At 41.4% G+C, this 21,781-nt stretch overlaps 1 protein-coding gene across 1 annotated transcript in view; it reads right to left on the bottom strand.

The window, feature by feature from the left end:
- Positions 1 to 4,975: 4,975 nt before the first annotated feature.
- LOC121293597 (myosin-4-like) overlaps positions 4,976 to 21,781 on the bottom strand; it is a 30,602-nt gene continuing 13,796 nt past the window's right edge. Inside the window, exons 20-39 of the mRNA XM_041216682.1 lie at positions 21,449 to 21,704; positions 18,665 to 18,907; positions 18,392 to 18,568; positions 18,167 to 18,312; positions 17,995 to 18,085; positions 17,522 to 17,911; positions 17,302 to 17,428; positions 16,865 to 16,983; positions 15,826 to 16,022; positions 15,550 to 15,733; positions 15,298 to 15,463; positions 14,642 to 14,766; positions 12,741 to 13,049; positions 12,186 to 12,389; positions 11,967 to 12,092; positions 11,671 to 11,841; positions 11,376 to 11,480; positions 8,935 to 9,030; positions 7,482 to 7,616; positions 4,976 to 5,023 (exon numbers count right to left, since the gene is read on the bottom strand). Coding sequence (XP_041072616.1) covers positions 5,000 to 5,023; positions 7,482 to 7,616; positions 8,935 to 9,030; positions 11,376 to 11,480; positions 11,671 to 11,841; positions 11,967 to 12,092; positions 12,186 to 12,389; positions 12,741 to 13,049; positions 14,642 to 14,766; positions 15,298 to 15,463; positions 15,550 to 15,733; positions 15,826 to 16,022; positions 16,865 to 16,983; positions 17,302 to 17,428; positions 17,522 to 17,911; positions 17,995 to 18,085; positions 18,167 to 18,312; positions 18,392 to 18,568; positions 18,665 to 18,907; positions 21,449 to 21,704 — 3,391 coding nt within the window. The 3' untranslated portion in view covers positions 4,976 to 4,999. The remainder of the gene's footprint in view (positions 5,024 to 7,481; positions 7,617 to 8,934; positions 9,031 to 11,375; positions 11,481 to 11,670; positions 11,842 to 11,966; positions 12,093 to 12,185; positions 12,390 to 12,740; positions 13,050 to 14,641; positions 14,767 to 15,297; positions 15,464 to 15,549; positions 15,734 to 15,825; positions 16,023 to 16,864; positions 16,984 to 17,301; positions 17,429 to 17,521; positions 17,912 to 17,994; positions 18,086 to 18,166; positions 18,313 to 18,391; positions 18,569 to 18,664; positions 18,908 to 21,448; positions 21,705 to 21,781) is intronic.

Genomic DNA, 21,781 nt, shown 5'->3' with positions numbered 1-21,781 from the left:
AACTCCCTGCCCCTCACCTTGAACTTATGTCCCCCTGTGATTGACTCTTCAACTAAGGGGAACAGCTGTTCACTATCCACCCTGTCCATGACCCTCTTAATCTGGCACACCTCAATCAGGTCGCCCCTCAGTCTTCTCTGCTCCAACAAAAACAACCCAAGTCTATCCAACCTCTCCTCATAACTCAAATGTTTCATCCTAGGCAACATCCTGGTGAATCTCCTCTGCATTCCCTCCAGTGCAATCACATCCTTCCTATAATGTGGCAACCAGAACTGCACACAGTACCCCAGCTGTGGCCTCACCAAGGTTCTATACAACTCCAACATGATGTCCCTACTTTTGTAATCTATGCCTCGACGGATAAAGGCAAGTGTCCCATATGCCTTTTTCACCACCCAACTAACATGCCTCTCCATCTTCCGAGATCTACGGACACATCTAAGCCAAGGTCCCTTTGTTCCTCAGAATTTCCTAGTGTCATGCCGTTCATTGAATACTTCCTTGTCAAATTACTCCTTCCAAAGTGTATCAACTCACACTTTTCAGGGTTAAATTCCATCTGCCACTTACCTGCCTATTTGACCATCCTGTCTAAAGCTTCCTGTAGCCCAAGACACTCAAACGCACTGTTAACCACTTGGCTAATCTTTGTGTCATCCGCAAACTTACTAACCCTACCCCCCACATAGTCATCTATGTCGTTTATATAAATAATGAATAATAGGGGACCCAGCCCAGATCCCTGTGGTACGCCACTGGACACTGGCTTCCAGTCACTAAAGCATCCTTCTGTCATCACCCTCTGTCTCCTACAACTAAGCCAATTTTGAATCCACCTTATCAAATTACACTGCATCCCATGTGCATTTGCCTTCTTTATAAGTCTCCCATGTTGGACCTTGTCAAAGGCTTTGCTGAAATCCCTATAAACTACATAAACCGCACTACCCTCATCTACACACCTGGTCACCTCCTCAAAAAATTCAATCAAATTTGTTAGGCATGACCTCCCTCTGACAAAGCCATGCTGGCTATTCCTGATCAATCCTTGCCTCTCCAAATGGGGATAGATTCTCTCCTTCAGAATTTTCTGTAATAGTTTCCCTACCACTGACGTGAGACTCACTGGCCTGTAGTTCCCTGGCTTATCTCTACAACCCTTCTTAAATAGTAGAACCACATTAGCTGTTCTCCAGTTCTCTGGCACCTCCCCCGTGGCCAGAGAGGAATTAAAAATTTTGGTCAGAGCCCCTGCGAACTCCTCCCTTGCCTCCCTCAGCACAAATCATCCAGACCTGGAGATTTGTCCACTTTTAAGCCTGCCCTTACCTCCAATACCTTGTCACTCCCTATATCAATTTGCTCAAGAACCTTGCAGTCTCTCCCCCCAAGTTCGATGCCTTCATCCTCATTCTCTTGGGTGAAGACGGATGTGAAGTATTTGTTCAACACTCTAGCGATGTCCTCTGGCTCCACCCATAGTTTGCCCCCTTGGTCCCTAATGGGCCCTACTCTTTCCCTGGTTATCCTCTTCCCATTGATATACTTATAGAATATCTTGGGATTTTCCCTACTTTTACCAGCCAGAGCTTTCTCATATCCCCTCTTTGCTCTCCTAATTGCTTTCTTAAGCTCCACTCTGCACTTTCTGTACTCCACTAATGCCTCTGCTGATCTGCTTCCCTTGTACTTGCTAATAGCCTCTCTCTTCCTTCTCATCATATCCTGAATATCTCTGGGTTTGTTATTCCTTCCTATCACCCTAGAGGGAACATATTGAGCCTGTACCCTTCCCATTTCCTTTTTGAATGCCCCCCACTGCTCCTCTGTAGATTTCCCCACAAGTAGCTGTTCCCAGTCTACCTTGGCCAGATCCTGCCTTATTTTACTAAAATCCGCTCTCCCCAATCCAAAACATTTTTTTGCAACTTGTCTATTTCTTTGTCCATAACAAGTTTAAATTGTACCACGTTGTGGTCGCTATCATTAAAATGCTCACCCACCACCACCTCAGCCATCTGTCCGGTTTCATTCCCCAGAATTAGGTCCAGCACTGCACCTCTACATATTGACCTAAAAAGTTCTCCTGTACACATTTCAAGAAATCCACTCCATCCAAGCCCTTAACACTATGTCTATCCCAATTAATGTTGGGGAAGTTGAAATCACTTAATATAATTATCCTATGTTATTGTTTTTACACACCTCTGCAAATTGTGCACATATTTGCTCCTCAATTTCCCGCTATCTGGGGGTCTATAATAAACATCTAACAATGCAGCTGCCCCTTTTTTATTCCTAAGCTCTACCCACAGAGTTTCATTCGGTGCCCCCTTCAAGATATCATTTCTCCTGACTGCAGTAACTGACTCCTTAACTAATAATGCAATGCCTCCTCCTCTTTTACCCCCTCCCCTGTCTCATCTGAAGATTCTATATCCTGGAATGTTGAGCTGCCAATCCTGGCCCTCCCTCAACCATGTCTCAGTGATAGCTACTATATCACAATTCCATGTGTCATTCCTCACCCTTAACTCATGCATTTTACCTGTAATACTCCTGGCATTAAAGTAGAGGCCATCCAGCCTTGCCTTACTCCCTTGAAACCTAATGCAGCTGTACTCCCTCTGACTTGATTGTTTTACTGTATTACTATGTGTCCCTATTGTGCTAACATTCTGTTGTTGAATAAAGTACCATTAGGTTATACATCTTTGTTTCTGACTTTGTCTTTGATTCTTGCAAGAAACAATGAACTGATATCACAGCATTGTGCATGCTATTCTTATGGTGATTGGATTTGAGTGTAACAATTGAGATAATTTGGGCTGGGTAACATTTGACAAGGAGGTCTTGTGGTGCAGTGGGTGGCGTCCCTACCTCTGAACCAGAAGCTCTGGGTTCAAATCCTACTCTGGCACTTGATGGCCACAGAAGGTGTGTGCATGGCATGGGCAATCAGGTTGATTATCAACTTGGCAATCCTTCCAATACACCTATGGCAGGTGGTAACAGTAGGAGAGTCTGCTGGTCAGCCATACTGCAGAAGGCAATAGCAAACCACCACAGTACCTTGCCAAGCATATTCATATACCAACACATGGAAGTCCATGGTTGCCAATGTCTTTCAGGGCATGGTAGAGAGACAATGTATGACAGTTCAAAAGTGAGCTAACCAGGCACTATATAAACTTCAGGATATGACTAGTAGTTCAAGTCCAGCTTCTGAGTATGTAAGGAAAAAGAGAAAATATTAATCCAACTCTGGACCTACTAAATTTGGTGGATTGGTGTGTTTAGTTACATATGGAAGTTGTGCATCAGTAGGGTACACTAAATATTCAGTTAACATTTGCTTTCAAGAAAAACCTATATCTAGTGGTTTGAGGACAAGAGGTCTTGTGGTACAGTGGGTAGCGCCCCTGCCCCTGAGCTAGAAGCTCCTCGTTCAAGTCCCACTTCAGGACTTGATGGCCGAGGAAGGTGCACTCATAACATGGCCAAACAGGTTGAGTATCAACTTGTAAATCCTTCTAACATATATCAATGGCAGGTGGTAAGAGCGGGAAAGACTCCTGGTCAGCCATGTGATGGAAAGAAAATTGGTTCCTCTACCATCACTAAAGATCTAGCTTGCATGTAAAAGTGCATGTTGCCACAGCAACTCAGACCCGTTTGGGGTTGTGCTAAATGTCTGGATGGCTTGTGTGGATCAGATTGGTGTTCACCGGTGCACAATCCAGCTTAAACCCACCCCCACAGTACTAGCGAATACCCCTGTGAGGATATTGATCCTGGTTATGCTGTGGTGCAACTCATCCAGTTTGTTGCTGAACTAGTAATCCAGAGATCCAGGCTAATGCCCTGGGGACATGGGTTCAAATCCCACCACAGCAGCTGGTGGAACTTGAATTCAGTGAATAAATCTGGAATATAAAGCTAATCTCAGTAATACTGACCAGGAAACTATCATCGATTGTTGTAGAAGCTTATCAAGTACACCAATGTCCTTTAGCGAAGGAAATCTGCCATCCTTACCTGGTCTGGCCTCCATGTGACTTCAGACCAACAGCAACGTGGTTGACTATTAACTGCCCTCTGAAATGACCTAGCAATGTCAATTATGGATCAGCAACAAATACTGGCCTTGCACGAAAGAATAGAGAATAAAACCCGTTACAGTTGAGGTCGATTTGGGGCCTACGTTCTTGCCCTACCCATGGTGGAGGTAGACCTGCCTTCAGGGAGTGAACTTAAGAAGAAGAAGTGGTTTAAGGGCATTCATGCAGCTTTGTCACTTTACCAAGGAAGGTTGGAACTCTGTACCTTCAGCTCTGATCACTGGTCTCCAATTTCTGATTACATTTTAACGTATGAGTGACAAGTCAGGTCAGCCAGACCATGTTAGCATGAATAGCATTCAAAATTCCATTTACAAATTCTCAGGTGGTCTCAGATCTTTTGTGATAGTGCATACCACAGTCAGATCACTGACATAGCTTTCTAGTTACACCCATCAGTGCAAAGCCTGAAGTATATCAAATCAACGCAAGATGACTCTCAAAGTTGGGTTGCCCAGCCCTTCAGAAGTCCATAGAAAGTATGAAACCAATCTCTGACAACTGCATTTATGTTCGTGGTTTCACAAAAACTCTAATTTTGAGTGTTTCACAAATGCCTATTCCTGATTTTCCCCATCAAATACAAAATATATCAATATAAATATCACACTTTTCATTCAATTTGATGGAACAATGTAAAAACCATCCAACATTTTCAACAACAAGTAGAAACCATGGAAGTTAACTATCTAATTCCTCCTAATTATTAAACAAGTTCAAAAGATTAATAAAATAAATCATAAATGAATATTAAATGAAGCAGATAAAGATATAGATTTGCAAGGAAATTAAGATTTTATTGTTTCTCAATTGAATACAAAGAAATTCACATTATGCAGATTTCTTGTAACCTTTGTTTAATTTCCAAATCAGGTTCACTCTTCACTTTCTAGCGTTTTCTGTAAAGTAAAATTAGAAACAATTGTTACACCAAGGTTGATATTCAAAAATATAAAAATTTTATTGATACTTTGATATCTATTGGGCAAGAATTTTTTGTCAAAATAGTAATGAGGCTAATGGTATTCATTGTTATTTATGCCTAAAAGATTCAACAATTTCAAGCAAAGCTAACTTAAATATCCAAAGGTTGCAGTCCAAGTTGCATCTCTCCATTATCAGCTCCTTAAAAAATGGTAAATTGCAGCCTGGTTCAATATTGAAATGCATTGAATGTCATTAAGTTTCTTTATTTGTGCAGTAGATATAAACTAAACCTGCTGCATATATTTAAGACTATAACTAACAATTTGCAGCCTATATACCATGTTGGTTGTTAATTGTTGGCAAGCTGCCTCTCTGGCACTGAAAATTAACTGTTACATTGTGGAGTCTCATTCCTTCAGGCTTTGAACTTTTTGGGAAAATCTTAAAATTTCTAATTTTTCAATGTATTTATTTTCTTTTATTTTATGTCTCTGCTTTCTTTCTTAATCAATCTTTCTTTCCCTCCATTTGATTCTCTTTCTGTGAAAAGGTTGGACAGGTACAACAAGTGATTAGGAAGGCAAACTAAATGTTGTCTTTTGTTGCAAGGGGAATGGAGTATAAAAGTAGGGAAGTTTTGTTACAGTTGTACAGGGCATTGGTTGGACAGTTCTCATTTTTCTAAACTCCAATGGATAGAGGTTCAACCTGTCCAACCTTTCCTCATAAGATAACCCCTTCATCCCAGAAATCAGTAGAGTGAACCTTCACCAAACTGCTTCTAATGCTATTATATCCTTTCTCAAGTAAGGAGACCAAAACTGTACACACTACTCTAGATGTGGTCTCACCAATGCCCTGTACAACTGTTGCAAAACTTCCCTACTTTTATACTCCATTCCCCTTGCAACAAATGACAACATTTAATTTGCCTTCCTAATCACTTGTTGTACCTCTGAGCCGGTGGGGCCTGCCCGCCCATCAAGGGCAAAGTTCTGCCCGAGGAGTTACATTTGCTAGTTTCCAATTTGATGAGGCCTTTCTAGAACCAAGGGAATTTTGGAAAATTATAACAAGTGCATCTACTAGTTCTGCCTTTTTGATATTTTTTGCAAACTCTGGCCTTATCTGCTGTTATACTCTTAAGCTCGTTTGTTCTGTCCCTTTCTGTCACACTTTGATTGTCAATTCCCTTATTGCTACCTTGCTCTTTTGCCTTGCCTTTTTCATTTAATTTAACACATCTTCCCTCACGTGGTCCCTCACCCCACTATTTAGTTTAAAACCCTCTCTACCGCCTTAGCTATATGACTCGCCAGAACACTGGTCCTAGCATGGTTCTGGTGAAGACCAACCCAATGTTACAGCTCCCACTTTCCCCAGTACTGGTGCTAGTGCCCCATGAATTGAAACCCATTTTTTCCACATCAATCTTTGAGCCACACATTCAACACTCTAAACTGATTTACTCTATGCAAATTTTCTTGTGACTCAAGTAATAATCCAAAGATTATTACCTTTGAGGTTCTGTTTTTTTTTAATTTAGCACCTAGCTGCTCATACTTCCTATTCAGAATGCCTTTCCTAGCTCTACCTATGTCGTTGGTGCCCACATGGACCACTACAATCTTCCCCCCACCCACTGCAAATTCCTCTCTAGCCCCGAGCAGATGTCCTGAACCTTGGCACAGAGCAGGCAACACAGCCTTCTGAACTCTTGCTCTCAGCTACAGAGAACTGTGTCTATTGCCCTGACTATCATGTCCCCTGCTACCACCAAATTCCTATTAACTCCCCTGCTTGAATGGCTTCCTGTAACACAGTGCCATGGTCAGCTCATTCATTCACACTGCAGGCCCTGCTCTCATCCATACAAGCTTCAATAACCTTAGACCTGTTGGACAATTGCAAAGGCTGAGGCTCTGCCACTTCTACCTTCTCAATCCCGATGCCTGCTTCACTCACAGCCACACCCACCTATTCCTGACCATTGACCAAATCAGATGACCCAAGCCTAATGGGTGTGACTGCCTCCTGGGACATAGTGTCCAGGTAACTTTCCCCCTCCATGGTGCATCATGGTGTCTATATCTCGGCCTCCAACTCAGTGACTCTGATACAAAGTTCCTTGAGCTGCATACACTTCCTTCCTATGTTTATTTCATTATTTAAGGGGATCAGTGCTATGCCCCCATGTTCACTTATGTTGCAGGTGTCTTGTTTTCCTCTCTGTGTTTTTATTGGTTCACACTTAGAGCAACTTTGAGAGCAAAGATTTTTTGAGCTGAAGGTTGCATGGGGAAAGTCTAACTACTGGCAGATATCATATACCTTGCTACTTCTAAAACCTAATTACTTACTTGAATATTTTGACTAATCTCCATTTAGTGCACCAATGCATTAAGTTTGAGTTTGTAATACACACATTACCTTGCTGGCAAAATCACGACTTTTAGCCCTGAGTTTATTGACTTGGGACTCTGCAATATCAGCACGCTCCTCTGCCTCTTCCAATTCATGTTGTACCTTCCTAAATTTGGATAAATGGACATTGGCTTGTTCCTCCTGAAAGGAAAAGTAGATAGAGCTGAAGTGACTAGCTAAATACAGACAGCTACATTTATAATGGTGAAAGCAACATCAATCAAATTGGAAAATATGTAGTAGTCATGCTACATTTTTTTCATCTCTGCCAAGTGGCTCTAGCACTTCAGGGTCTCAAATTATGCAGTATCCATTCTTATCAGTATAATTGTAGCCAGATAATCACTGAAATGTTTTCTCTTTCTACTCTTGGACTGTCAGATTTGGTGGCCCCCAAGTATCCAACCTTCAACCCTTCCTGTTCCTCACTCACATGCTACCCCTTATCAACATCATCCAAAACCACAGCATCAGTTTCCATGTGTATGCTGATGACACCCAGTTTTACCTTCCCATCACCTCTCTTGACCCCTCTACTCTCCCTAAATTGTCACATTGCTTATCTGACATCCAGCACTGATGAGCAGAAATTTCCTTGAAGTAATGGGAAGTGTTTGTCTTCAATCCCCACCACAAACTGATATTTGATGTAAAGATGAGCTTCCAACTAATTATCTACACGATCACTCAGACTCCCTATTTCCACCACCATAGCAAAGCTCAATCGCACCCTTGCCTCAACTCATCTGCTGCTGAAAATCTCATCCATGCCTTTGTAACCTCTAGACTTGGCTATTCCAAAGCACTCCTCCCATTTTATACTCTCCATAAACTTGAGGCCATCCAAAACTCTGCTCCCATGTCCTAACTCACATTAAGTCCTGTTCACCAACCCCTTGTGCTCACTGACCTCTACTGGCTCCCAGACCCACAATGCCTCAGTTTTAAAGTTATCTTGTTCACAAATCCCTCCATGGCCTCTCCCCTCTTTATCTCTGTAATTTCATGCAACCCTAAAAACCTCAGAGATATCTGTGCTCCTCTAATTACAGCACCTTGCACCATTGGTGGTCATCCTTAAGATGCTGAAATCTGAAGGTCTAGAATTCTCTCCCTAAACTTCTCCATCTTTGTACCTCTCTTTAAGACCCTCCTTTAAAACCTGCCTTTCTGACCAAGCTTTTGGGCATCTGCCCTAAAACCTCCTTATGCGGCTCAGTGTCAAAACATTGTTTGATAACATTCCTGTGAAGTACCTTTATACAATTATTATTTTAACGCTGTTACATAAATACAGATTGTTGTTGTTGACTCAAAACTTTTTTTGCAGTTTATTACATATTTGAGATGAAATAAATAATTTACTTCTAATGTCCAAAGGATAAATGCATAAATACTAAAGTATGGATTGCATATCTTTTGCTACATACTAGTAACTGAAAGCATAAGTGTTACTTACAGACTCCTCAGATTGCCTCTTATAGGTTTTAACTTTCATTTGCAGCTTGTCAACCAGGTCCTGAAGTCTCAGATTATTCTTTCTGTCTTCTTCAGTCTGGGTGCAGAATTTGTGAACAGAAAGGTATAGAGTTTGTGCACTAATTACATGGCTATTTGAAAAGCTCTTCAGTTGCATGTCTGTATTAAAAGGTTAAAAATGGTTAAATGGTTTCAGACTAACTCTCCCTGGATAGCTCGGTGTTTTTCTTTATGAGGTAAACCATACCGAGCAGGAAAGCCCCAAGATTGAACGGTAGTCCCTTCGAGTTAGCTGTTCTGGGTAAGAGAAGTGCCACAATGAGCCTTAATGTTTTTGGGTGAGTGAATGAGAATATCAGCCGATGCCTCTGCTCTTGGGCAGCATTCAGTTACTCCTGGGGCCACTGTATGTCTGTGGATAGTGGGTCAGGACATGTTGTTAGTCAGGGAAGGTAGCATCAAGCTTGGCCATGACACTGTAATTAAATTACCAACATGGATACACCTGTCAAGAGGTATACATGGATAGTGATTCTTTGGTGAGGTACTGAGGGGTATGCAGCCATTCTCAACACATCAAACCCAGAGAAGAGTGAAAACTGTTGAGAAACAAGAAAGGAAACATGAATACAAGGGCCTAGGTCTTTCGAGCAGTAGCAATGATGGTCAGATTGCTGCTGTGCTCAAAAATTTCCTTGACCCAATGCAGCTGCACATTTCTCCTGGGATCTTCTGATCCTAGCTTTTACGAGGGAACTCTGTCGAGTGGAGTAGAGTCAGGGTAAGAAAGGACATGCCCCTTTTTACAGCACTAGCGGCCATATGGTAGGTTTAAAGGTCCAGTCTGAATGTTAGTGAATGGATAAGTGAATGGGTGAATATATAAATGGGTGAGTGGGTGAATGGATGAGCGGGTGAATAGGTAGGTGGTAGTTAGGTAGGGTAGTTAGATGGGTAAGGTGGGAAGGTGGGTGGGTAGGTGGGCAGATGGATGAGGTGGGTAGGGTTAGCAAGTAGGCAGGCAGGTAGAGTAGTTAGGTGGTGAGGTTGATGAGATGGTTATTGGGTCGGGGGTGTAGTCTGGTTTGGTAGGTAGTTGGTAATCGGGGTTAGTTGGGTCAGGTTGGGAGGGGTAGTCAGGGGATCGAGGGGTTGATTGGGTAATGGATTGTATAGCTACTCAGTTGTTAGATCAGGTTTTAATTTTTCTAACATTTCCTGGGTAACTATCAAGGTAAGTACCGCGGAACTGTCCAAAGTCTCCGACTCTAGTCAGAGTTGATGACATTCAAAGAGGTTGCCAGGGAGCAGGGGAATTGCTCACTGGAAATTGAAAGTTCCCGGGCAATTCCCACATAGTTATGTGCAAAAGGATTTCCACAGGGTCCGGATGCCCATTTTCAATTTTATGTCTAGTCTCTGATGATCCAAAAACCAGGAGTTTTGGCCAATGGTCTTTGGATGGATTATTGGATAAAATTACAGGTCATTATGGACTGAGTCAGAGACCAGAAGGTTTCACCTTCTATTCCCCTTTGAATCATTCGATCTCAATCAGGGTGGAAATTGGGGATGTGCAATTGCTTACAGTCACCCTTAGCCAGAGAGGGGAAAATGAGCCAAAGTTCCTGCTCTTGTTACTGTCCAGTGTCAACTGCTGTGAAGTATGCACGTGTGGATGTCAAGTGAGCACAGAATTGAGCAGAGTTATGTTGCTATCATTGTTAAATAGCTTTTTAAAAATTCTTTTTGCGGGACGTGGGCGTTGCTGGCTAGGCCAGCATTTTTATTGCCCATTGCTAATTAACCTTGAGAATTTGGTGGTGAGCTGCAGTCCATGTGGTGTAGGTACACCCACAGTGCTTTTAGGGACAGAATTCTAGGATTTTGACCCCACAACAGGGAAGGAATGGTGATATAGTTCCAAGTCAGGATGGTGTGTGGCTTGAGGGGAACTTACAAGTGGTGGCATCCCCATGCATCTGCTGCCCTTGTCCTTCTAGGTGGTAGAGGTCATCGGTTTGGAAGATGCTGTCAAAGGAGCCTTGGTGAGTTGCTGCAGTGCATCACGTAGATGATACACACTGCTGCCACTATGTGTCAGCGGTGGAGGGAGTAAATGTTGAAGGTGGTGGGTAATAAAGTGGGCTGCTTTGTCCTGGGTGGTGTCAAGCTTCTTGAGTATTGATAGAGGTGCACTCATCCAGACAAGTGGAGAGTATTCAATCACATGTCTTGTAGGTGGTAGCTGGTCAACATTCTCTGGCTGGGATTTCACACAAAATGACTATGATACTTGGTTGAGGTACCCAGTATTCCTGGAATCATATCACTACAAGAGTCTGCAATTTCAGAAGTGGAGGGGAGAAAATGTCCATTTTTAAAAATATTAAAAGTCAAGACAACATAAATCTCCCTTACCTGGTACATGAGCTCCTTGACCCTCCTTTCATATTTGCGAACACCTTTAATTGCCTCTGCACACCGTTTCTGTTCAGCTTCAAGTTCATTCTCAAGCTCACGTACCTTTAAAGAAAGTAAAACCACCTTGAACAAAAAACTAAGAACATCCAATTATGTTTATATCTGATCCAATGGAAACATTGCAAGATTTTCTCTGTTGATGATCACATTATTCTTTAGGATGGCGGTGTCATTAAAAGAAATCAGTAATGGACCATATCCTAATCTAGCAAGTATATCTAAGATTTCATACCCTAGCTTCCAGTTTCTGGAGCTGTTTCTTTCCACCTTTCATGGCCAGCTGCTCAGCTTCATCCAGACGGAGTTGCAAATCCTTCACACTCTGCTCCAGATTTTTTTTCATTCTTTCCAAATGAGCGCTTGTGTCCTGTTCTTTTTTCAGCTCTTCTGCCATCATAGCAGCCTTGTTATGACATTAAGAAACAAAATTATTATTGGCTTAATATACAGGATAAAGTACCTCATAAAGTGAGCTTGAAATATAACAAGCTTTTGAGATTACTATTAAAATTGAGACAAGTGTCTTACGTCTGTAATGGCTTTCTTTGCCTTCTCATCTGCATTTCTTGATTCTTGAACAGCATCTTCAACTTCGCTTTGAAGCAGGCTAATATCAGTTTCAAGTTTCTTCTTTGTGTTTATTAAGCTGGTATTCTGTTGGAAGAATTGATCAGAGTTGCTATGGTCCATGTTCCTTAATGTTGCAAAGCTAAATCAGCCTGAAAGATTGCTGTTGCTATGTTTTACCTGGGTATGTAGGAGCTGCACACGTTCACTTGCATCAACCAATTCCTGCTCAGCAACTTTGCGGGCTCTATCTGTTTGTTCAAGGGCTGCTCTTATTTCTTCAATTTCAGCGAGCTGTAGGTTGCACCTCCGTTCAAGCATGGCCAGTTGTTCTTTGAGATCATCTTGGCATCTGAGGGACTCATCAAGCTGTAACTGGCAGTCCTTAAAACCAGATTGATGATAGATATTAATTAATTGTAACTTAAAAATTCACATATATGATCTAATTTAGGCATTACTAGTGTCTGTTATTTCATTTTTACATTACACCCTGCTGATTTAAGTCAGTATTGAAAATTAACTAACAAGGTTTGAGTGCTTACTGGCAATACATTATGGCCATAATGTAATCATACATGTGAAATAAATAATCTCAATTAAGGATAAACATATATTACTGTTTCTGAAGATCTATCACAGAAAAGTGTATGCAAAAATTCAAATTTAACCACAAAAGTCTTTGATTTATTGACACCAGCTTATTGTTATTGCATGATACGAAGCTTCACAAACCTTGAACTGGACTTGCAAGCTTCGGAAATGTTTTACAGCATCTGCAGCTTGACGGTTTGCATGGTTCAACTGAATTTCCATTTCATTCAAGTCTCCCTCCATCTTTTTCTTGATCCTCAGGGCGTCATTTCTGCTTCTAATTTCAGCATCCAGAGCGGTCTGCATGGTGTCCACTGTCCGTTGATAATTCCTCTTTATTTGTTCAATCTCTTCCTCTTTTTCCGCGATCCGCCGATCCACTTCTGATTTCACCTGGGTTAATTCGAGCTGAATACGCAGGATCTTGCTTTCTTCATGTTCTAGCGATGCCTTAAAGAACATAACATAGCACAAACTAAAATACTTATCCAGGTAATATGTTACAGAACCCGACATGTGGTACAATTTTGGAAAACACCATGAGAAAATGGTTGTAGAGGTTCAATTGGTCATTCTACAATTGCTAGTAAAATTGCAAAATGGTAGTATCCCTAAGAGATTGTGCTAACTTTGACTTGAGTAGCTAATGGGTCGAATTTTGCAGTGGTAATGTCATCAAAACTGTTAGTCTATGCCTTCATTACTTTTCTGAAACTGACAGCAAGTTCTGGAGTCCACATATATGTAGTTAAATATGAAAACCCAGAAGTTACTGCCAGTGATTATTTGCTTCTCCAGAGGGTGCGCTGTTGAGCATCCCCAAGAATGCATCAATTAGAAATCACTAATCTGACAAGAACTTCCACTCATACACTGTTGGTCTCATTGTAAAAAAGACTTGACACACTTATACCATGTTGAACCAAGTGTACCTGGGTTTTTAAGGCCATGCTAAGTTCATAATTAATGATAAATAGCTTCAATGATCCTGAAAAAAATAGTTTTACTTACGTTAAATGTAATTTTTTTCCCATTACGATAAGAAATTCTACATATTTCTAAAATAATATTTTGTCTAAAGTTTGTTGATGAAAATTTTAGCTTCTACCTTAATTCCATGTATGTATCCCAATCACTTATTTTGCTATCTGTAAAATTGAAAAAATAAAAGTTAAGGGACTGAGTATTTTTTATTTCCTGGTTTGCTGTCCGTGAGAATACTTCAATATGATTGGCTACTTACGCTGCTTGATGACATAATTGTTGCTGGTTTGCAAGGAGATCCCCTTGACTTGGAGCCAGATTTAAAAGAATGCCAGGAGAGAAGGAGCCCATGTCACAGAGATCACTACATCTTTGTGGGCAGCTTTCTTGGAGGTCAGCGATGACCGCAAAATCCAACCCACTGATATGCAAATAGGTTAGCACGTTCAGGGATTGTTGCACTATGAGTTGAAAATCTCCAGAACATTTTGGATTTACGCTGCTCTGCCATTTGCTTTGCCCGAATGGTATCTCACATTTAGCCATCTTGTTATTTTTAAAAACTTCCTGTGTTTACACATTTATATCACATTACCGAAAGTTAAATTTGGGAATTAATAGCATGTTTTAATGATGTGATAATTCTTAACTCAATGTCATTCAACCGCACTGGGTGAGAATTGACCCAAATTAAAGGGTTCAACTTCATACCTGTATGTAATCAATTCTTTAAGAGTTTTAAAATTTCAAATTTTAAATCTTAAATTTTTTTCTTACATTTTTGTCCAGTCTCTTTTCTCAATCTAATATTTCCTTTTCCTCTCTTTATTTTCCTTTCTGTTCCTGATTTACCATTAATTCACTCTATTTCTTTCTTAGTCCTCCCTCTATTTATTTCTCAATCCTTAAATCTTATTAGTTAAAAAGCTGTTGGTTAAGGACGGTTGAAAATCTTTGAACTGATGGGTGCAGAAAAATTTCTAATTAAAGATACGTGTTACAAGATGATCCATTTCAGCAAGAACTCTATGAATCCAAGTCAAAACCAGTAAACAGACCTCAGCCTCTTCTAATGCTGCTTGAAGGTCAGCTTTTTCCTGCTCAGCTATTTTTTTGGCCTTTTCCAGCTCATGGATAGTCTTTCCATTCACACCAATCTGTTCAGTTAGGTCTGCGATCTCCTCTGTTTGAAGAAAGAAATATTGTTTTGAAATAAATTAGGAATAATTTTTCACTGAAGTCTTGATTGGCACCCCACAAACATTTACTCCCTCCACCACCGATGCACAATGGCAGCAGTGTGTACCATCTACAAGATGCATTGCAGTTATTCATCAAGATCCCTCAGACAGCATCTTCCAAACACACAACCACTACCATCTAGAAAGGACAAGGGCAGCAGATGCATGGAACACCACCACCTGGAAGTTCCCCTCTGAATCACTCGCCATCCTGACTAGGAAATATATCACTGTTCCTCCACTGTCGCATTGGTCAAAATCCTGGAACTCCCTCCTTAACAGGACTGTGGGTGTACCTACACCACATGGATTGCACCAGTTCAAGAAGGCAGCTCACCACCACCTTCTCAAGGGCAATTAAGAGTGGGCAATAAATGCTGGCCCAACCAGCGAAGCCCACCTCCCATGAGTGAGCAAAGGAAAAGTCTATATGCTTACAATAGAGGAGCACTCTATCACTTAGTAAAACTCACGCTGTAGATTCTTGTTCTCTCGTTTAAGAGTTTCCAGATTCTCTAAAGCCTCCTCATAAACATTTTTCATCTTGAACAGCTCAGTGCTTAGAGAACGGGATTCCTTCTGAGTTGCCTCCAAGTCAGTTTGGCTTTCCTCATATTTCTGCTTCCACTCTGCCAAAATCTAGGATAACACAGTTATGCACAGTAAGCATGTTGTTCAAAACTACATGTAACTTTCTCTAACTAACTCAACTGTTGTGATTGTACCTTATCAAAGTTTCTCTGTTTCTTATCAAGAGCAGCTGCAGCAGCATTAGCCCTCTCTACGTCGATCATTAGATCTTCCACTTCACCTTGCAACCGCAGTTTTGTCTTTTCCAGTGAAGCACATTTGGAATTCACTGCTTCAATATGATCCTCAGCATCTTGGAGTCGCTGTGCAAGTTTCTTCCTGAAAACAATAACAACCCATTTAACTATCACCAAAACAGGCAAAATTTCACCCAAAGAAAGAATAAACTGATATTCTCTTAATACACATACTTGGCGTCTTCCAGTTCCTCCGTGCGCTGGATCGCATCCGTTTCGTATTTTGTTCTCCACTGAGCGACTTCGCTGTTGGCCTTGGACATGCCACGTTGGAGCTCAGCCTTTGCCTCCTGTTCCTCTTCATATTGCTCACGGAGCAAATCACAGTCATGGCGGGACGATTGGAGAGCATGTGCCAAGGCGCTCTTAGCCTGAAATATTTTAATTTGAAAATTACTGGTTAAAATATTATTGTTTAAATAAGTAAACATAAAAGTACCTTTTTCAGGTTGTAGTGGAGTGTCCAGCAACAGGTGGCAATGTTAGGGGAAAGAACCGAGCAGGGGAACTGGTTGGCCCCTGTGGGCCCCTCCTTGCGGGGAGCAGAATCTTTGACAAGCCTAGGGGTGGAACCAGATGCCATGAGGTAAGGGAGAAAGCAGTAAGGACTGATCCATGGCTTGTGAGTGGCAGTGTGACAGGAGCCTAGTGCAGCTTGAAGCCTCTGAGGGTGGCTAAGGAGCCAAGAAGGGAATTGGAAACCTAGTGAAACTGATTGGTGGTACCCCTGTATCTGCCAAGCCTCATCAGAGAGAGGGGGAGAGAGAGAGGGGGGGAATGAGAGAGAAAGACTGAAAGAACAGGACTGCAGCTAGGAGCTGGGCAGCAGAACAAGCCCAGTGAGCATTGAGCAGCCATGGCCCCAAGCAGGACAGAGATCTGGAGCATCAGCAATGAATATTCTCTGTAATTAGTTTGTTTCTTGGAGTTATGCTTGCCTTTGAGGGTTGATACTGCTGTGATGCCAGTAGAATGAATATAACCTTCATGCAATGTGTGTGCTTAAATTGCATGTTACAAGATAAAATAGAAATAATCCATGCAAGAATCAGTCCTTTATCGCTATATGTGTCAAAACAATTGCAAAGAATGATCATCATATAAATTTAAGCATCTGTAATACTTGATTGCAGTTCTAAAATAGATCATTTGTTTTTGGAATCACTTTCATTATCCTGTAAATGCTAAGATATGGTCACACCACAGTTTTCACCTTAGTTTCTTCTTCCAATTGCCTCTTTAGCTCTTCAATTTGTTGTGTGAATGCTTGTTTCCCTCTAGTAAATTGTGAAATTAGGGAATCCTTTTCCTCAACATGGCGACTTAGTTCTCCTAAAGTTAAAAAAAATGCAATTAGAACAAAATAATATTATTAATGGTAATAACCCTGGTCTAGTGCTGGAATGCTTATGCTAATACCTCATTTCACAGGGCTGAGGGTGGAACACAAGTAAATACGACAGTCCCAAGTGTAGACAGTACCTTTCCACCAGCCTTGTTGCTAGCCATCGTGTAGTGAACTGCTATTATAAGACCGGTAGCATAACATAGCAGCGGATATGAAAGGTCAAAAATAGGTCATGAATGAAAACCTAAACTTGACATGGGATTTCAAGTAATCAATAAGTGTACAGTTCACTAGAGGCATACCATTTTCTGTCTGTAATCGAGCCCGTTGTGCTGACACGTCATTCATAAGACGTGCTTGTTCTTCATATTTTGTCTTTATTTCATTCAATTGGTCCTCAAAGGTCCGGCAGCTCTTTTCAAGATTACTCTGCAATTCAATAATTTTTGACACGTAAACAGTATGTATAGAGCAAAAGCATGTCTTCAATACCCTGTAACAGAAAGACAATCTGTGACATACCTTTGATTTTGCAACCGTTTCCATATTACTAGCAAGATCATCAATTTCCATCTTCAGCTCACTCTTTTCCTTCTCAAGTTTCTGTTTTACACGTTGCAGGTTGTCAATTTGTTCCCCAAGTTCTGCGACACTATCAGCCTGTTTCTTACGAAGAGCAGCAGCCGTGGCTTCATGCTGTAGGGTAGCTTCTTCCAGATCACGACGCATCTTCTGAAATTCCGCTTCACGTTTCTTATTCATTTCAATCTGGACAGCAGTTGCACCACCAGCTTCTTCTAGTCGTTCACTTATTTCCTCCAGTTCCCGGGCATAGTCAGACCTTTGCTTCTCTGCCTTAGCACGAGCTGTACGCTCAGCTTCAATTTCCTCTTCGAGTTCTTCAATGCGGGCCTAGAATTTGGAATAGTTGGACATTATAACAGTTCTGACCATGCCTTACCTGATAGCAACCAAATATCCTGATTTAAACTTACTTGAAGTTCCTTGATTTTCTTCTGCAGTTGGACTCCAAGAATCTGCTCATCTTCAATCTTACTCTGATATTGGCTTATTTCAAAATCCTTCCTGGAGAGAGTATAATGAAGGTTAAAATCTATTATTACATGCATCCCATGAACACAATACAAAAGCAAGACCATTTCTTACTTCTTCATTTTCTCTTCCAATTGCTGCTTGTCATTTTCTAAATCCATTAATGATTCCTGCATCAGCTTCAAATCACCCTCAAGCTTCCTCTTGATTCTTTCAAGGTCCATGCGAAGCTTCTTCTCTTGTTCTAGAGAACCTTCAAGCTACAATGAACAAGGAAAATCATCATACTGATCAAGACATAAACACAATATTCAAAGTTATGTATTTACTAATACTAACATCATCCACTTGTTGTTCCAACTTAGCTTTGGCTTTGGTTAAAGTGTTGACTTTGTCCTCTTCAGCCTGGAGATCATCTAAGGTCTGTTGATGGGCCTCTTGGAGGGCTTTCTTTTCCTTTGTTAATTTGACAATGCTTTCATCAAGGGAGGCCATTTCTTCTGTAAGATTCTTAACCTTTGTGTAAATCCCATTTTTAAGTTAGTTGGATATTCAACTGTGTCCACCAATTTGTACAAATTAAGCAATTTTGTTCTAGATGCAAATAAATACCTTGTTTTCTGTGGCATGCTTTTCCTTTTCAACTTTGGCTAGTGTGAGCTCTAGGTCATCGATATCCTTCTTTAACTCTGAGCATTCATCTTCAAGTTTTTTCTTCTTGGATGTCAGTTCTGCATTACATTCCTCTTCATCCTCTAATCTTTCATTGAGTTCCTTGACCTTTGCTTCTAAATTAATTTTGCTTCTGATGAGCTGGTCACATCTTTCTTCTGCATCTGCCAGGCCATCTGCTTCCTTTTGGGCACAAAAGAGAGTGTTTGTTTATCCAACCAGCTTATTCACAAAACTTTCAATGTCTTTGTGGCTTGTATTCTGATGTTGTGCTGAAACTCATCAATGGCATTTAAGAATTTCTCTAGCTAATGAAGGCTGCACCAACTAAAGGAGTTTCTACTTGCCCAAAATTGAGTACATGCTCTCTTCCTGTAAGAAGGTATCCCACTTGAATCCAAGAAGCTTAAATGAGGGTTGACAGAACCAATGCTTAGCAGCCCACTCCAAGGGTGTACAGGAGTATTGCTGAAGTTTAAGTCACTATGTAGTTTACAAAAAGCAGGTTTCTGGTTGCTTGTCCAACTACCGATCAGAGCTTTGACCTGCAGGGTTAGCTGGAGCAGAGTTGAAAAAAAATTCAAGTAGCCCAAACACATATTCACCCTTCTGGGTTCCATAGGGAGCCAGACTGACTGGACTATCATCAACAGAGATTTAGTGCTGGATTTTAAGCTCCCATTCCGGTGGGTTTGAAAGAAGGGGTACTTGAAAAATTCAGTGGATCCTGCCTGCCCCTGACCTGTATGAAATTTTATTGGAGGTTAGGGAAAGTGTCAGATGGTCCACCCACCCTTTGACCTATTGAGGCCTTTAAGTGGTCAATTAATGTCAACTTAATGTCAACTCACCCACGACCACCTGTATCTTACCCATAGCAGTGGGAGGCTCACACCATGCAGGAAGCCCAGCAGCTTTGCCTTGGCGGGCTGGTGTCAGGCAGGAATAGGGGGTCCTCCTTTGCATGCCCCTGGGACCATCAGAAGCACCCCCTTTTTAATCCTCCTCCTTTGCTTCTCGATCCAAGCCCCCTAACCCTTGCCGAGACCCACGATCCTGGACTTCCTGGGCTCCTCAGTGTGGTGTGACACTGCCCCCAGCTGGCAACGCTGGGACTACAAAGTTGCAAGGCATCTGATTGGCCATCCTGGGGCGAGACTTCCTTCTGAGAAAGGGATGGAAGTCTCACCTTAAAGCAATTAACCCTCCTTCCAGTGTCAAATTGCTGCAGGGCGGATTGTGGGCCAGCTGATCCCTGACATTTCAGCTGGGTGGGGACCGGGACATCCCATAAAATCAAGCCCTTGGAGGACTGCGAACATGCCTGGAGTATTAGATTGCAAAATCTTCCCAGTCAATCCTTTTCCCAAACCACTATCTGAGGTTGAGCAATATCTTTCACCCTGTCATCCTATTGGACACTGAGCTGACCTGCCAATCATATATCATCCCCATTGATTGTTCAACATAAGCTTGGTCAGCATCCCGTCATCCCTGTTGAAAATCTTGAGCTCCTCGATGACTCTGCTATTTCTATGCAAACCCCCGTCAAGTCCTGTTGATAAAGATGTGGTTCAGCCTGGGAAAAGGATTTATTTGGCGGCTAGGGAACAGAGTTTATGTGGGGAGCAAAGACAATGCATTTCTCTATATTCAACCCTACACTTGTGCTCACTGACCCACACTGGCTGCTGGCCCAGCAATGCCTCAATTTAAAAAATGTAATTCCTCCATGGACTCACCCAGTCTTTCTCTGTACTGTCTTCAGTTCTCCAACCCTCAAAGTTCTGCTCACCTCCAATTCCGGTCCAGAACCATTCCCAAGTTTCCTCATTCCACCATTGATGGCTGTGTCTTTAGCAGCCTAGGCACTAAACTCTGGAATTCCCTCCCCAAGACTCTCTGCCTCCCCACTCCTGTGGTGTTAGTATACCCATTGTGCTGTTAGGGATGGAGGGACTTTGACCCAGCGGCAGTGAAGGAGCAGTGATGTTTCTCCAAGTCAGGATGTTGTGTGACTTGGATGGGAACTTGCAGGAGGTGGTGTTTCCATGCAGTTGCTGCCCTTGTCCTTATTGATGGAGTTTAGGGTGGAGATGTGCACCTTGGGCAACAACACTAGAGTTTGGTGTTTAACTGCACACCTGCACTCAACTGAACTTGCTGGCTGATCTACATTTTAATAAGGGTGAGGGCCATTAGCCTCACCATTATTTTTAATTCTGGCCCTGTGGATGAAACTTTGAATCTTTAAGAGTACAAAATATAGTTGTTTTTTAGTAAACAGAGCACAGAACAATCAGAATTCATTTGTAGTTTCGCCATTGTTATTGTTATTTCAGGCTGGAGATTAGATGTACATGTTTAGAAGTACCCAGCATTCTGAGGCTGATTTGCATTTGTAACAACATGGGACATCTGGAATACAGCCAATGTATATATTAGACGTAGAGTTTTGAATATATTATGGTTAGATTATTGTCTATTAAAATAGAAATTCCAACAGTGCTATTTACATGTTCTATGCTAGCAATTTAATAGCTCTCACAATATTTTCTCATTGGCAAATGAACCAAACATCAGACAGATTGAGAAAAAGATAGGACTTTGTCTCATAAAACTTCATCCAATTTGCCTAGAAATGTACGAATACCAGAACTCCAAGGTCAAAAAATAGAAAAAAGTAAGGTGCAAGAACTTATTTCAATTGTTTGCATTACTTACTGCCTGAACTTGAAGCATTAAGTCATTCTTCTCCTGAAGCAGGGTAACCATTTTTTCTTCCAATTCCTTTCTTCTTGCTTCAGATTTAGCTAGTGCTTCTTTGGTCTTCTCAAACTCTGCTTTCATATTTGCCATTTCCTTTTCAGTTTCTGCACTCCTCAAAAGAGGTTTGATCTTGAAATACAGTTTCATCCATGGCCAGTGTTTGACATTCATAAATGAGCGGATGTTGTATTGTATAGTGAAAATGGCATCCCTGTAGAATGGCAGTGAACAAAACTGTTGTTATTATTTCCTTTGCTTCATCTACATTACAAAAAAAACTATTAACTT

This window comes from Carcharodon carcharias, chromosome 22 (assembly GCF_017639515.1).
Source record: "Carcharodon carcharias isolate sCarCar2 chromosome 22, sCarCar2.pri, whole genome shotgun sequence".
In the NCBI taxonomy this organism is placed as follows: Eukaryota; Metazoa; Chordata; class Chondrichthyes; order Lamniformes; family Lamnidae; genus Carcharodon; species Carcharodon carcharias.
The sequence above is the reverse complement of the archived record's forward strand: the minus strand, read 5'-3'. Positions and strand labels throughout refer to the sequence as shown.